The 13,233-nt window shown below is 38.6% G+C and overlaps 2 protein-coding genes across 2 annotated transcripts; one reads left to right on the plus strand and one right to left on the minus strand.

Annotated features, from left to right (window-relative positions):
- Positions 1–392: 392 nt before the first annotated feature.
- On the minus strand, positions 393–1,970 carry LOC126689938 (uncharacterized). The gene is made up of 3 exons (XM_050385096.1): positions 1,167–1,970; positions 839–1,066; positions 393–767 (listed from the first exon to the last, which is right to left on the minus strand). Exons 1-3 carry the CDS (start codon positions 1,968–1,970, stop codon positions 663–665), a joined length of 1,137 nt encoding a protein of 378 aa, XP_050241053.1. The 3' UTR covers positions 393–662.
- Positions 1,971–6,166: 4,196 nt separating this feature from the next.
- LOC126689946 (uncharacterized) lies at positions 6,167–11,698 on the plus strand. The gene is made up of 3 exons (XM_050385100.1): positions 6,167–6,397; positions 10,245–10,450; positions 11,305–11,698. The coding sequence occupies exons 1-3, from the start codon at positions 6,296–6,298 to the stop codon at positions 11,567–11,569; spliced, it is 573 nt and encodes a 190-aa protein (XP_050241057.1). The 5' UTR covers positions 6,167–6,295; the 3' UTR covers positions 11,570–11,698.
- Positions 11,699–13,233: the final 1,535 nt, after the last annotated feature.

Genomic DNA, 13,233 nt, shown 5'->3' on the forward strand with positions numbered 1-13,233 from the left:
TCTGAGTATTTTGTGCATATCTTAACAACCATTCAATGGAAGAAGTAATGGTCAATTATCAATTTGGCTGTGCATACCATAACAACCATTCCACAATAAAAACTTTCATACACTGTATTAGAAAAGTATACTTGGACATAATTTGTAGTAGCAATAAATAAACTTCCATATAATTTGGTTGTGCATACCATAACAACCATTCCACAATAAAAACTTCCCATACACTCTATTAGAAAAATATACTTGGACACAATTTGTAGTAGCAATAAATAAACTTTCATATAATTTGGTTGTGCATACCATTCCACAATAAAAATAATATACTTGGACACAATTTGTAGTAGCAAGAAATAAACTTCCATATAATCTAGTTTGGACAAATATTGTTCCATACAAACTGTAATATCACAACTTCCATATTGTACCTTAATTACAAAAAAGCACATTCCAAGGCCAGCAGTGATTGTTTTTTACACTAATTAGTAATTACAAAAAAGCACATTCCAAGGCCAGCAGTGACTGTTTTTTACACTAATTGATAATTACAAAAGGCCAACAGTGGTCTTCACAAAAAAAAAAAAACCAAAAAGGCCCACATGTTCCCACTAGGTTTACTTCCAATGCTGGCATGCGTACCCACTAGCTTCATTCATTTCTTGCCTTTACTCTTTCCTCTTTCCACCCACTGGATTCATTTTTGGTGGCCTTTGTGCAGCAAGCTGTCCTCTAGTCCTCACACCACCAGTGCTCCCACTTGCATGTGAAGGCTACAAAATAAAAAATAGATCCACTTGTTAAAAAATATCCCAAGCTACACAACCATCCAGGACTAAGTTACCTGTGAAGAACTTGGTAAGGTATCCCAGGTCTCCCTAGGTGTGTGAAACTCTGGTTGCGAGGAAGAGAACCATCCTGCTCTCTTGTGAGATGGCCTAGGTTGATTTCCTTGCTGTGAGGATGAAGGCTGAGTGGCAGACATCATGTTGTAGGTCTGTGTAGGCTGCTGGGATGGTGGCTGAGGTGCAGGCTGAGGTGCAGATCTAGGTGCAGGCACCCCTTCCCTTGCCTGCAACAAAACCCAGTTTCAATACAGTGTCTATTGTAAGTTTAAAAACAAGTTTTTTTTTTTGTTTTTGTTTTTTGCCATTTAAATCCTAATTACTTACAGCTTTTTCTCTTTGAAGTCTCTGTCTCCTCTGCCATGGTGTCTCCCCAGTGATGCCAGCCTTGCACCCTCTTGAGTTATGCCCTTCCTTTTTGCATTTCCCACATCTTACAGGTCTATTCTGTCTACTTGCTTTGTAAGGGTTCCTAGGCTCATCAGAAGCCCTCTTTCTTTGCTTGGGTGGTCTGCCTGGTGGTTTGTATATGTGAGGTGCCAGGGGAGCAGGCTGTCCAGTCTCAGCCCATTCTGACTGGCCAGGCATGGGAGGAAGTACCTCCTTGTATATCTCCATGTAAGTTTCTTTGAAGTAGCATGGGTGGGTATAGTCTTCTGGTGTCTCAATGTTTGTATAAATGGCTGTTATGGCATGTTTGCAGGGAATGCCATTTAAATCCCAAGACCTACAGCTACATGTCTTCTTCACCAAATCAACTACATGCCTCTCATACTGACTGCCTACCTCATAAAGGAAACTACCAGCTGGGGTAGCACTAAATGCCTTACTTTCAACCTTCAATTTCTCCAACCTATCTTGTATGCTTGGACACAACTTTCCAGCATACTTCTGTATCCCTTCCCTTTTTGTGTAAAGCCTAGTCATAAGTCTAACCCTAATCCACTCCAACATTGCCAAGATAGGCTTGTCCCTAGACTTCAATATCATTGCATTAAAAGACTCACTCAAATTATTTACCAAACAATCTGTTAAGGCCCTATGAGTGAAGTGTGACCTTGTCCACTGTGCAGGTGCAATGTTTGCAAGATACTCATATGCCTTTTCATCCAAATCCCTTATGTACTGCATGCATCTCTCAAACTCCCTTACTGTTGTGGCAGCAGCACACCTCCACAATGCATCCTCCAGCTCCAATCCCTTGTGATCAACTTTGAAATTGTTGTAGATGTGTTTCACACAGTATCTATGCTCCACGGTAGGGAATAGTGTCTCTATTGCAGGTATAAGCCCCTGTAAATAAGCAAGCAAACAAACAAACAAAACAAGTTAGTTCAGCAAAAAAAGTCAACTATTCAAGTGTAACTGAACAAAACAAAACTTGCATACCTTTTGCCTATCAGAAATGAAGACCAACTGAAGCTCCTCTGGCCTCCCTATATCATCAGCAAAAATTTCCAAAAACCATATCCAAGACTCCCTGGTTTCTTGTTCCACAACAGCCATGGCTACTGGAAAAATGTTGTCATTTGCATCCTTGGCAGTGGCAAATAAGATTTGCCCACCAAATCTGTGCTTTATGTGACAACCATCTAAACCTATAAATGGCCTGCATCCACCTAAAAATCCTACCTTCTGAGCATTGAACCTAACATACATCCTTTTAAATTTTGGCTGGGAAGTCTCCTCAGCCATTTCTGTCTGCAATATAACCCTACTCCCCTTGTCTACAGTGGTTATCATTTGTGCATAGTCCCTAAGGACACCATATTGCAGTTGCTCATCTCCATTTATCAAATCCTTTGCCTTTCTCTTTGACCTATACACTTGGTTTACACTTAGGTCAACAGATAAATTTTGCATCACATGGTTGTGTACACCACTCACCTCCCAATTTGGATTTTTGCTAAAATCCTCAATGAACCTCTTAGCAACATAAGCTGATGTTGCTTGGCTGTTTTTGAAAGACTTGGGACAAGTACAGTCATCAGTCAAGGTCTTAATTTGAAATGTTAGCTCTCTACTTATTTGAGATGCATAACATCTCCACCCACACCCATTCTTGCAGTGAACTGATATCTTGGTCTTCTCATTAAGCTTGAATTTGATGTCAACAGGTTTTTTGATTGCATACTCCCTCAAAGCAGCTCTGAACACCTTTGCATTAGGGAACTTCATCTCCTTCTTCAGTACAACATTTCTCATGTCACTCTTAGCATTAAACTCCACTTGCTCAGGTTCCTGCTCATCATCAGACTCATCCATGCTTACCAGGTCATCCTCAAGGGCTGGCTCAGCCCACTCAGGGTCTGTGTGGGGTGCATTGCTTGATTCTGGGGCTGTGTGGGGTGCATTGCTTGATTCTGGGTTTGTATTGGGAGCAGAACCTTGTGGAGCTGATTTTTGAGCAGCAAATACATCATCACCAAAGCCATCCCCCTCTAGGCCTTCATTTAGCCAATCATCATCATCATCATCATCATCATCATCATCTCCTTCAACATTCTGTTCTTCATCTCTTGCATCAATGTCAACATCCTCAACATCTTCTTCATCATCACTCTCATCATCATTCTCATCATCTTCATCATCATCACTATCCAATTCTATTTCAACCCTTGCTGCATCACCACTTACATCACCACCTGCATGACCACCTACACCATCTGCCACTCCCCCTGCATCACCACCTACACCACCTGCCACTCCCCCTGCCACTCCCCCTGCATCACCACCTACGCCACCATCTGCCACTCCCCCTGCATCAGGATACTCAACTGCCAATGGCTCCACATCTATGTCAGTATAGATTATGATTTTTTCAGCATACCATGCCTTATGAAGGTTAGTCATGTTTACAACATCTGTATCTGTTTCTATGTCTCTTAAATCATGCTGTAGATCACCATCAGGAATTAAATACTTATATCTACTGTGTTCCTTAGGAGCACCAACTAGATGGCATAAATCCCTAATTTCAAAGTAACTCAACTTGTCAGGGTCAATCTCTGTCAGTAAACGTACAGACCCACCCACATATTGTATGGTTGGCTCCTCCACAAAACATCCCCCAACATGAATTTCAAGGTCAAATGTGACATCATCCATCTGCAATTAAAATAAGTCTCAATGTTTACACACACTGACATGCAGAAAGTGAGAAGAAGCCAAAAGAGACAACAAGGCAACAAATTGACAACAACACACGGACAAAGGACCACATAAAGCACATGCAAAACCAGACTCCCAACAAATTCATAGGGACCACACTACCCACACTTCACAAACAAGTGCAATCATTGACAAAATGCATTATAGAAACAACAATAGCAAAATGCATATCCTAAGCGATTCTACACATAAATAGCAAAATGCTAATTTAACATACAAAAAAATTTTACTGTGCAGATGAACAGCAAAACCTAACTACGTGGGTGGGTCACCATAAAAAAATGACATCAAGAAGCCAAATGCAGATGAAAAAACACCACACATACCTTGCCCAGGTTCGATGATGCAAAAGAAGTGCTTTCTCCCTCTCCACACGCTCCAAACCGCGAAGAACAAGCCTGATTGCACCTTGGGTGTCTCTCTCGAAAAGTGTTTGAGTTTTGGGGGTTTTGATTCGCGTTATGTTCTGTTTTGGGGTTACAAGGTGTTTTTGTAACGGCAGAGACCGAGGTGGGTTACGGAGAGTGACGGAAACATACCTCAGGTGGGTTAAGTGATACTTTTCAAACCACGGGTAGGCAAAGTGATTTTCGCCCAAACCACAGGTGGGTTATGTGTAATTATCCCTAGATTTTATTGTATTTAACAAGTGAATATGAGTTGAGTGATTTATGACTTCTCTCATATGTTCATTTGTTTGTTGTGATTTTGTCACGGATTGCCAAAGGGGGAGATTGTTAGGACATATGTGTTTCACTTGTTAAGACCATATGTCATGATTTTATGTAATTGACTTATCCTTTGACAAAACGCACTTTACTTGTATTTGGGTAGATTTAGGATGTTTTAAATACTTGAAGAAACCTTATTTCAATATCAAGTATTGAAGCTTTCAAGTCTGTTCAAGAAAACAAGTTCAGAGTGCAAAATCATTAAAGCTCAACAGCTGGCTCGATAGCTGCATCTATCGAGTTTAAGGAAGCTGTTCTTCATTCGGTGTTCTCGACACCTGCTTGACACTTGCTATCTGTCGAGGTTTAAGATTTTCAGAATTTCAATATGATTTTTTTTGGGATCTGTGAATGTGTCTTTGAGCCTTCTTTTCTCCTAAACCTAGACATATAAAAGGATCAGTTTAAGGGCCGTCAAAGTGTTCACAAGTTGCACAAGTTTTGAGCAAACTATGTTCAAGCAAATTGTGACCGGAGACGAAGTTCTTTCCCTAGTTCATCTCTCTCTCTTGAAGAAGTTGCTGTGTATGTGCACCGTAGGGTTTTGTGACCAAACATCTTCTTGATCTTCATCGTTTGGATGAACTGAAGAACTTTGCAACCAACAACTTTTTTAGTTGGTGATTGAAGTCGCGTACTGGGATCCGCGCAATTGGTTAGTCACATACTGGGAGTCGTGCATCTGAAAGGGGAACTGTCACTACAGAACAAGTCCAATTGAGTATTGGGATAAGGGTTCAACTGTAGGTTGGTAAGGTACTTGGATTCTTTTATTTGTAACCGCTTGTTGTGATAATAGTGGAGTTTCGGGAGTGGTGACCTGAAAATCACCCGGTGGGGTTTTTGCTGTTAGATTTTCCCTATTCGTAAACAAATCACCGTGTTATTTATTTTCCGCTGCATATTTAGTTTATTAGTGATTTGTTTGTGCTACCACGTGTTTGCATGATAAATTGATTAATTAATAAATTGACTAATTAATTAATTAATTTCTATCACAATGGGTCAGTTTGTGGCCTATCAAACAAAAAAAGGAAATGGTAAGACTAAGAACTAAGAAACTAACAACTATCTATTTCCGAACATTTGATTTGGTTCATGAAATAGCTCTCCATTTTGAATTTTGGTATATCATCAAAGAGACCCTCATAACTCAAAAGTCAAGATGACTTCGTTGGAATGATTTCATAGTAGCCAATGACCTCTTTCAACCCGTCTCGTCGTGTGTTCATGCTAAAAACACCCACGCTTGTCTTTCCGCGTGTCCAACACTTCCATACCGCTGTATCAGTGTGACTATATATCTCTACGCCTGTGTGCAACGCTCTGTCTCAGCGAGTGGGTCTAAGATTCCACTTTTTTCCTCTTCAAACACAACCTTTCACTGCTTTCCACTCCACTACGTACAAAAAGTTTAGTAAAGTTCTCTCACTCACTGTGTTCTCTCTCTACTCCCTTTTAGTAAATCAGTACTAGCTCACTTCACTTGCTGATATCTCTCTCTCTCAGATTGACATTGTGCTTTCTCTCTCTAGTTCTACTTTGGAAGAAGGGATGGGAGAAGGGAAGGGCTCGACCCTGGTGCACGTTTTGGTGGTTGTTCTAAGCTTAGTGGCCTTTGGCTTCTCCATTGCTGCTGAGAGACGAAGAAGCGTTGTAAGTATCTTCTTTTACCTTTCACTTTTAAAGTTTTTCACTTTTTCAGATGTGATTCCAGTTGGGGTTCTTCTCATTTCTACTTTTCTCTCTAAATTAATTGTTTTTTTTTTTTTTTCTTCTCTTGGGCCTTTCCTGTTTGTTTAATTAATGGGTTATTGGGTTTCTGAGATTTTGTTACCTGGATGATTGAGATCTATAAGTTTATTGTTTAGCTTTTGTTTTCTTTTTATTCCTGCAGTAGGGTTTTGTGTCTCATTTTTTTTCTTTAGACTCTACTATTGCTCTGCTGGGTAGGGAAAAGGTACCTTATTTATTTATTTATATTATATATTTTACGGATTGCTCTCTGATTCTCTTTTGGATGAGTAACTTTTCACTGCCTAGCTTGCTTTCTATTAAATTTAAAATCATTTTGGTTCTCAATTGGAGTTTCATTGCTGTCATCTTACTGACATTAGCTTCTTAAATGTTTATTAATTAATGCAAAGTTTATTCATTACTTCATTTAGGCAAACTATGGTCAGGCTGCTAGACTCTAGGAAGCACGGACACTTTATTTGGGAAAATCCCAATTGCTTGTGTCGCCTTGTTGTAGCTGTATCCATACCTGTACTGTACGCGTGCCTGTGCTTACTAGGTTAGACTGTATTCCTGCATGTGGCGTAAGAATTGGAAATATGTTATTGGAACAACAGCGTGCTTCTTTTTATTTATTTTACTAAAGATATCAAGCTCTAATCCTACATAAGGACCTAGTCCAATCGTATTTCGTGTGCAAACAATGAAATCCTAATTGTACTTGTATTTCAAGTATTGTATTTTGTATTGGTCTAGGGTTTTGCCTACAATAAATTTGTTATTATGGGTTTATTGTAATAGGTAGACCTTAATAGTAAAGATGTAGTCATCAATGTCTTTCTGCTGTGGATGCGTTTCATCATGCTACACCATGCTGATTCCCTCTCTCTCTCTCTCAGCCAATTAGATCCAAGTCCCATAACTTATACAATCTGTCAAGACCATCATCTACGAAATCTGCAATTGACACCACAAAATTCTATTCTTTCATGTAAAAAAAAAAAAAATTCAAAATATTGATTCCTCTTGTTTCTGTTACTCTCTCTTAGCCTCTTAGGACTCAGAGAGTCAACACAGACCACAACAATGGCCTACTCAGGAATAGGTTTTCATGGGCCTTTATTTCTTTGTTGGTTGTGAGGTTTTTCCTCTTTCACTTCAATTGTAACTTTACCAAAAGTCCTCTTGCTGCCGTCACCATCCTCACCCCCACTCACATAGCAGCTGCTGGAGCCTTGCTTGCCGCCGCCAAAGTTGTGTTGCCCATCCTCTACCTAGATCAAGAACTTTCGCAAAGGATCAAGTTGGGTCATGCTCACTGTTTTGTCGTTGGTCTCTCCTCTTTATCGTCGTCATTGCCTCCTTGGATCACAACTCTTGGTCTAGAAAAGTCTTTTGGTTTGGTCCATCGTGTTGCCAAAATATGGACTAGTCATATCGGTGTCTTTGAGAAGCTTTGGGCAAGAATGAGACCACTACAGTCTTCAAGAAGCTCTTCAAGTTGATGGGCAACAAGCTCAAGCACATATCGAATATCCTCAGCAGGTTCCACAGCATTTTATCTTTGTGTGCCTTTAGCCTGTTACAACCCTCGCACCAGGAAGCTTGCCTTACCATTACATCTTTGTATGGAAAGTTTGTTTCTTTCTACTTCCTTTTTATTTATTTATTTATTTTTAACAGGCCCATGGGCATCAACAACTCTTTTGATCCTCCACCATCACTTTCCCTCATTAAGGGCTAAGGGGCAGAACTTGTGTTAGAAATTTCACTCTCTTGTTTCAGTGGCTAGCATGGTCAGATAGGTGGGCCATGATATTGGAAACTTGCTTGTTAAATAGTTAATACAACTGAAGTCAGAAGCCACCCAAATCATCATTCCCCATTTGGTGACTAGGACATACCAGTGTACCTCATTAATTGTTGTTGGGCTCTAGTCTGTCGCTCATCTTATGCAGGGCAACCAACTTCATAAGCCCAATTTGTAATTTGAAGTAGCCTTTACTACTATGTGTTGGGCTTTTACATTTTAATTTTCTGTTAACAGTGCAAGACCAATGGTTCCTCTAAATCTTTATAATATCTATAGACCATGTGTTATCATTATCAATGTCTGGATTTTGTGGCCTCTATTAGTTTATATCTTTAAATTGCAAGATCAAGTTTTTCTCTTGCACTATTGTTTCCAGCCACTTTGCAGGATCACCTCGATTTATTCCTTCTTGTGGACAACAGCTGGACACCTCATACGTGACTTTCTCAGATATGATATTTTCTCACAAGATGATCTCAGCAATTTCAACTTTCTTATAATCATGCATCTTCAGCCATCTTGGTTGAGTGTCATGCACCATTCTGATCGATAGCCTCCTTTATTGGGTTCCTTTGTGGTCATGTGCCTTTATCATATTCATGCCATGTTACTTAGACCACACCTATGATTGACAGCCTTTATGCCTTTTTTACGGCCACTCATCTTTATCATTGTCAAGCTGAGTATTTCAAACCACACCTTTGATAAATGTCCTCCACCAGTATAATATGTGTTGTGCTCATCATTCAAGCCTTAATCATTGTATGTTTGGTCTCATTCTAGTGTGTAATCTGTAGTTTATTTGGTCCATGTAGTCATGCTTTTCTTCAAGGTCCGTCTTACTCTTTTTTTCCTCCAAAATCAAGTTGTCTCCAAATCTTGAGTTTAACTACCAAGGCACAATCCTAGTCAAGGCTCAAGTTCATTCCTACTTTGTGTACAAGAAATCCTAGTTCTACTTGTATTGCAAGTCTTGAATATGTATTAGTCTAGGATTTAGGCTACTGTAAATATCCTTCTATGGGTTCATTGTGATATATAGAGCTTAATTGTAAAGATATAGCAATTAAGGGCTTTTTGTTGTTGATGTAGGTTGTTAGGCCGAATCACATTAATTCCTTCTCTCTCTCTTTCTCTCTCTCTCTCTCTCTCTCTGTCTCTTGTCTCTCTACTTTATTTCATTGTCTTCTTTCTAATTTCACATATTTATTCAAGATGTAGATGGAGTGCTTCTAATTATCATCTTCTATTAATAGCCTAAGACTTATACACATATACATTGCTTGCTTCCTTCCTAGTGATTAATAGAAGTATGTATCAAATGGTGACATAGCATCATCAAACTGTTAGAGACTTTGCAATTAGTGGCAGTATATAATGCTTATTAGTTATTACAGGTGTAAAATATGTACTGTATACAGAGTTATTAGTAAATATATTTATTCAGTAAAAATAAAGGATAGAAATGAGCATTTTTTTGATGATTATTCTTTTGAGGATTTGTAAGTCAAGAATGGAAGTATTCTGGCATTTGTACATGCTCTATAGACTAGCAACAAAGTAAAGCTGCCTTTTACTCACTGCAACATGTCATACTCATACAGTTCAATGATTACCTACAACTCCCTTGCAGTTTAGCAATGTACAGGCACAAACTATTGGAAAAGATAAATATTAATGTTTATATTTATCCTTTACTATTTTTTGAATCCTTATGTTTCCCTCACAGCGAGGGATCACATGTAACCTGCTGTACTTAATAAAATAAAACAACAAATGGAAAAAAAAAGAAAAGAAAAAAAGAGGGAACTTTCCCACATTTAAAATCACAAACTATGCTTTGTTTGACAATAGTGGGAATCATGTGCTGATTTTTGACACTTGTGGATAATCATGCATGCTTTTCATTAAGCTAAGATATAGCATTCAGGCAATTATCTTTCTTCACAACAGGGCCATATAGAAGTAGATCCTCGAACGAACGAAAGTTACTGTGTTTACAACTCAGACGTTGCAACTGGATATGGAGTTGGTGCTTTCTTGTTCCTTCTTTCTGGCGAATCTCTACTTATGGGTGTGACAAAGTGCATGTGTTTTGGGATACCTTTAGCTCCTGGTGGGAGTCGAGCCTGGTCTATCATTTATTTTGTCTCATCATGGTGAGAATTCTGGTTGACCTAGTTACATTTTCTTCTGTTCTTGTGCGTATGTACGTGGGGGCACCATTTAACAACATTGTTGTATTAACAATCAATATAGACCATTCATCACAAGCAGTACTAATTTACAGTGCGCATCATCTATTGCCTCTTTTGTATTGTTTGATCAATGCATTTGATGTCCTGATAAATTTTTTCTGATTTATATGTCTGTCTGTTTCTGTGACCCCCCCTTCCACCTCCATTTGGTGGTGCGTGCACTTAAATCTGGGAAGTGTGCTTTATTCATACTATTAACTATATATATATATGCCTGTGCCCATGCATTTTAGCAGTACTAATTTTCAGTGAGCATCATCTATTGCCTCTTTTGTATTGTTTGATCAATGCATTTGATGTCCTGATAAATTTTTTCTGATTTATATGTCTGTCTGTTTCTGTGACACCCCCTTCCACCTCCATTTGGTGGTGCGTGCACTTAAATCTGGGAAGTGTGCTTTATTCATACTATTAACTATATATATATATATATATATATATATATGCTTGTGCCCATGCATTTTCTTGTTGGATGAGTTTCATTTGTAATTTTTGAAACTGATGACCTTTGGAATTCACCACGTGCCTTGTCAGGGTATAGAAATTCCATATCATTATGTCATATGAAATTCCACGTGCCTTGTTAGCGGCTCTCTCTCTCTCTCTCTCTCTCTCTCTCTCTCTCTCTCTCTCTCTCTCTCTCTCTCTCTCTCTATGGGATATTTTAACTCCTGTACCACTATAGAATAAATTTCTGGCAAACATAATATATTGATTACAAAGATGGGCTAATTTTTCATTTTATGCATCTGCAGGGTGACTTTTCTGGTTGCAGAAGCATGTCTAATTGCAGGTGCAACGAGGAATGCTTACCACACCAAGTATCGGTCTATGATTTATGCTCAAAACTTCTCATGTGAAACATTGCGGAAAGGTGTCTTTATTGCTGGTGCCGTATTTGTGGTTGCAACAATGATTCTCAATGTGTATTACTACATGTACTTCACCAAGGCAACTACTCAGGTTGCTAGCAAAACAAATCGTGCAAGCTCAGCTGTTGGAATGACTGGGTATGCATAGAATATCAACTGATGAGACCAGATGGCATCTAAGTTTTGCATGTTGATGTTGTATGGATATGCAGTGCTATGATTGTAATACGCCTGTTACTAATGCCTTTAACTTATATAATGGTAAATGTTTTTTTTATGGCCTTCCTAGAAAATATATAGAAAAATATGCTAACGAATACCCTTAGAGCACTGGTTAATTGGTAGGACTTAAATAATGCTCCCAAATGCAAGATTGTGACGAAGTAATAACTCGGAAAGTCCGAGGTCGAATTCACAGGGAAAAGGGAATTGATTAGCAAACCACAAGAGAATAAAACTAAAATAATAAAGTTGAACTGATGAGATTTTTGATAGTTTTTAAAGGTAATATAAATTGAGAGAAAATAACAATATATTAAGGAATTAAGGTTTAGGGATTCACACACAACACATCTATTGGTAATTTTAACAATATATATTTTATAACTCGACTGAAATTCATATGAAGGATGATCTTAGTCGGATGATTTAACAATAAAAACTTAAGAATTAATTACCTATCAAAAAAGGAAAAAAAAAAAAAAAAAGCTCAAGAATTAGTTGTCTAAGGTAGTTTCATGCAATTAATTGATTTTAGGCAAAACAAAACTAGTGAATTAGTTCGTAGGGAATACTAAGTATCTAATGTGCTCGGAGTCTGATAAATTAAATGATATACAAAATTAAACACTTTTTTGGACGAGTAAAACAATAAAAAACATAAAAACATAAGCATTAAAACCAAAAAATAATTATTAAGAACATATGGAGGTGCATTTAGGGATTGAGACCTATCCATCTCAAAAGGGAGTCAAGGATCACACAATGGTAATGAAACCAATAGCAGTGTACCCGCTCTGATACCAATTGAAAGTTCAAAAACGTGTACAAAACACCTTTGAACGTTTAGACCCCCAAAATACAACTTAACCAATACAAGCAATATGTCAAACAATTAGTGTGCGGAAACTTAACACATGTTATAATACGAAATTGGTTAAAGACTATCTAAGCCATAACAAAATAAAACCACAGCAGATAATATAAAGGCAAAGATAGAGAGGAAGGAAGATGCAAACACAAAGACAACACGCGATGTGTTATCGAAGAGGAAACCGAAGTCCTCGGCGAAAAACCTCTCCGCCGCCCTCCAAGCGGTAATCAATCCACTAGAAAATACAGTTGGGATACAAGGACAGCAATAGACCCTCCAAGCCTAATCTACCCAATGCACCTAAGCCCTCCAAGCTTCTTGCTCCAACGAGGTTGCGCCGAACCTTTTTCTTTTCTAGCTTCCCGGATTCCGCTACTAGACCGTAGCATCAACCAATGAAGATTGGCTCCTTCCTAACTGCTTCCCAGAAATCCAAACAACTGTCTCACAGTGATGATGATGGTGAGAACCAGGTTTGGTATAATGCCTCTCAAGGATTTGACAATGGAGAGGAAGAGAGTAGGGGAATTTGAAGAGACTCTAAGGTATAGATTGTGGGTGAAACAATCTTATTTTTCTTTAGGGTTTCTCTCTCAAAATTCTCTCTGGAAGCTCTTTTTCAATCGTGGGTAAAAGGGGTATTTATACTGGAGTGGGAGAGGAATGTGAAACGTCAGGTTTTACAAAACAGGGGTGGCTCGCGGCTTGACTAAGTCGCG

This window comes from Quercus robur, chromosome 1, assembly GCF_932294415.1.
Source record: "Quercus robur chromosome 1, dhQueRobu3.1, whole genome shotgun sequence".
NCBI classification, from domain to species: domain Eukaryota; kingdom Viridiplantae; phylum Streptophyta; class Magnoliopsida; order Fagales; family Fagaceae; genus Quercus; species Quercus robur.

Coding starts and splice junctions, on each gene's coding strand:
- LOC126689946 (XM_050385100.1), top strand. CDS start 6,296: ATGGGAGAAGGGAAGGGCTCGACCCTGGTGCACGTTTTGGTGGTTGTT. Junction 6,398..10,244: donor CTGAGAGACGAAGAAGCGTT/GTAAGTATCTTC, acceptor TCTTCACAACAG/GGCCATATAGAAGTAGATCC. Junction 10,451..11,304: donor ATTTATTTTGTCTCATCATG/GTGAGAATTCTG, acceptor ATGCATCTGCAG/GGTGACTTTTCTGGTTGCAG.
- LOC126689938 (XM_050385096.1), bottom strand. CDS start 1,970: ATGCAGTACATAAGGGATTTGGATGAAAAGGCATATGAGTATCTTGCA. Junction 1,067..1,166: donor GACTTCAAAGAGAAAAAGCT/GTAAGTAATTAG, acceptor GTTTTGTTGCAG/GCAAGGGAAGGGGTGCCTGC. Junction 768..838: donor CCTTACCAAGTTCTTCACAG/GTAACTTAGTCC, acceptor TTTATTTTGTAG/CCTTCACATGCAAGTGGGAG.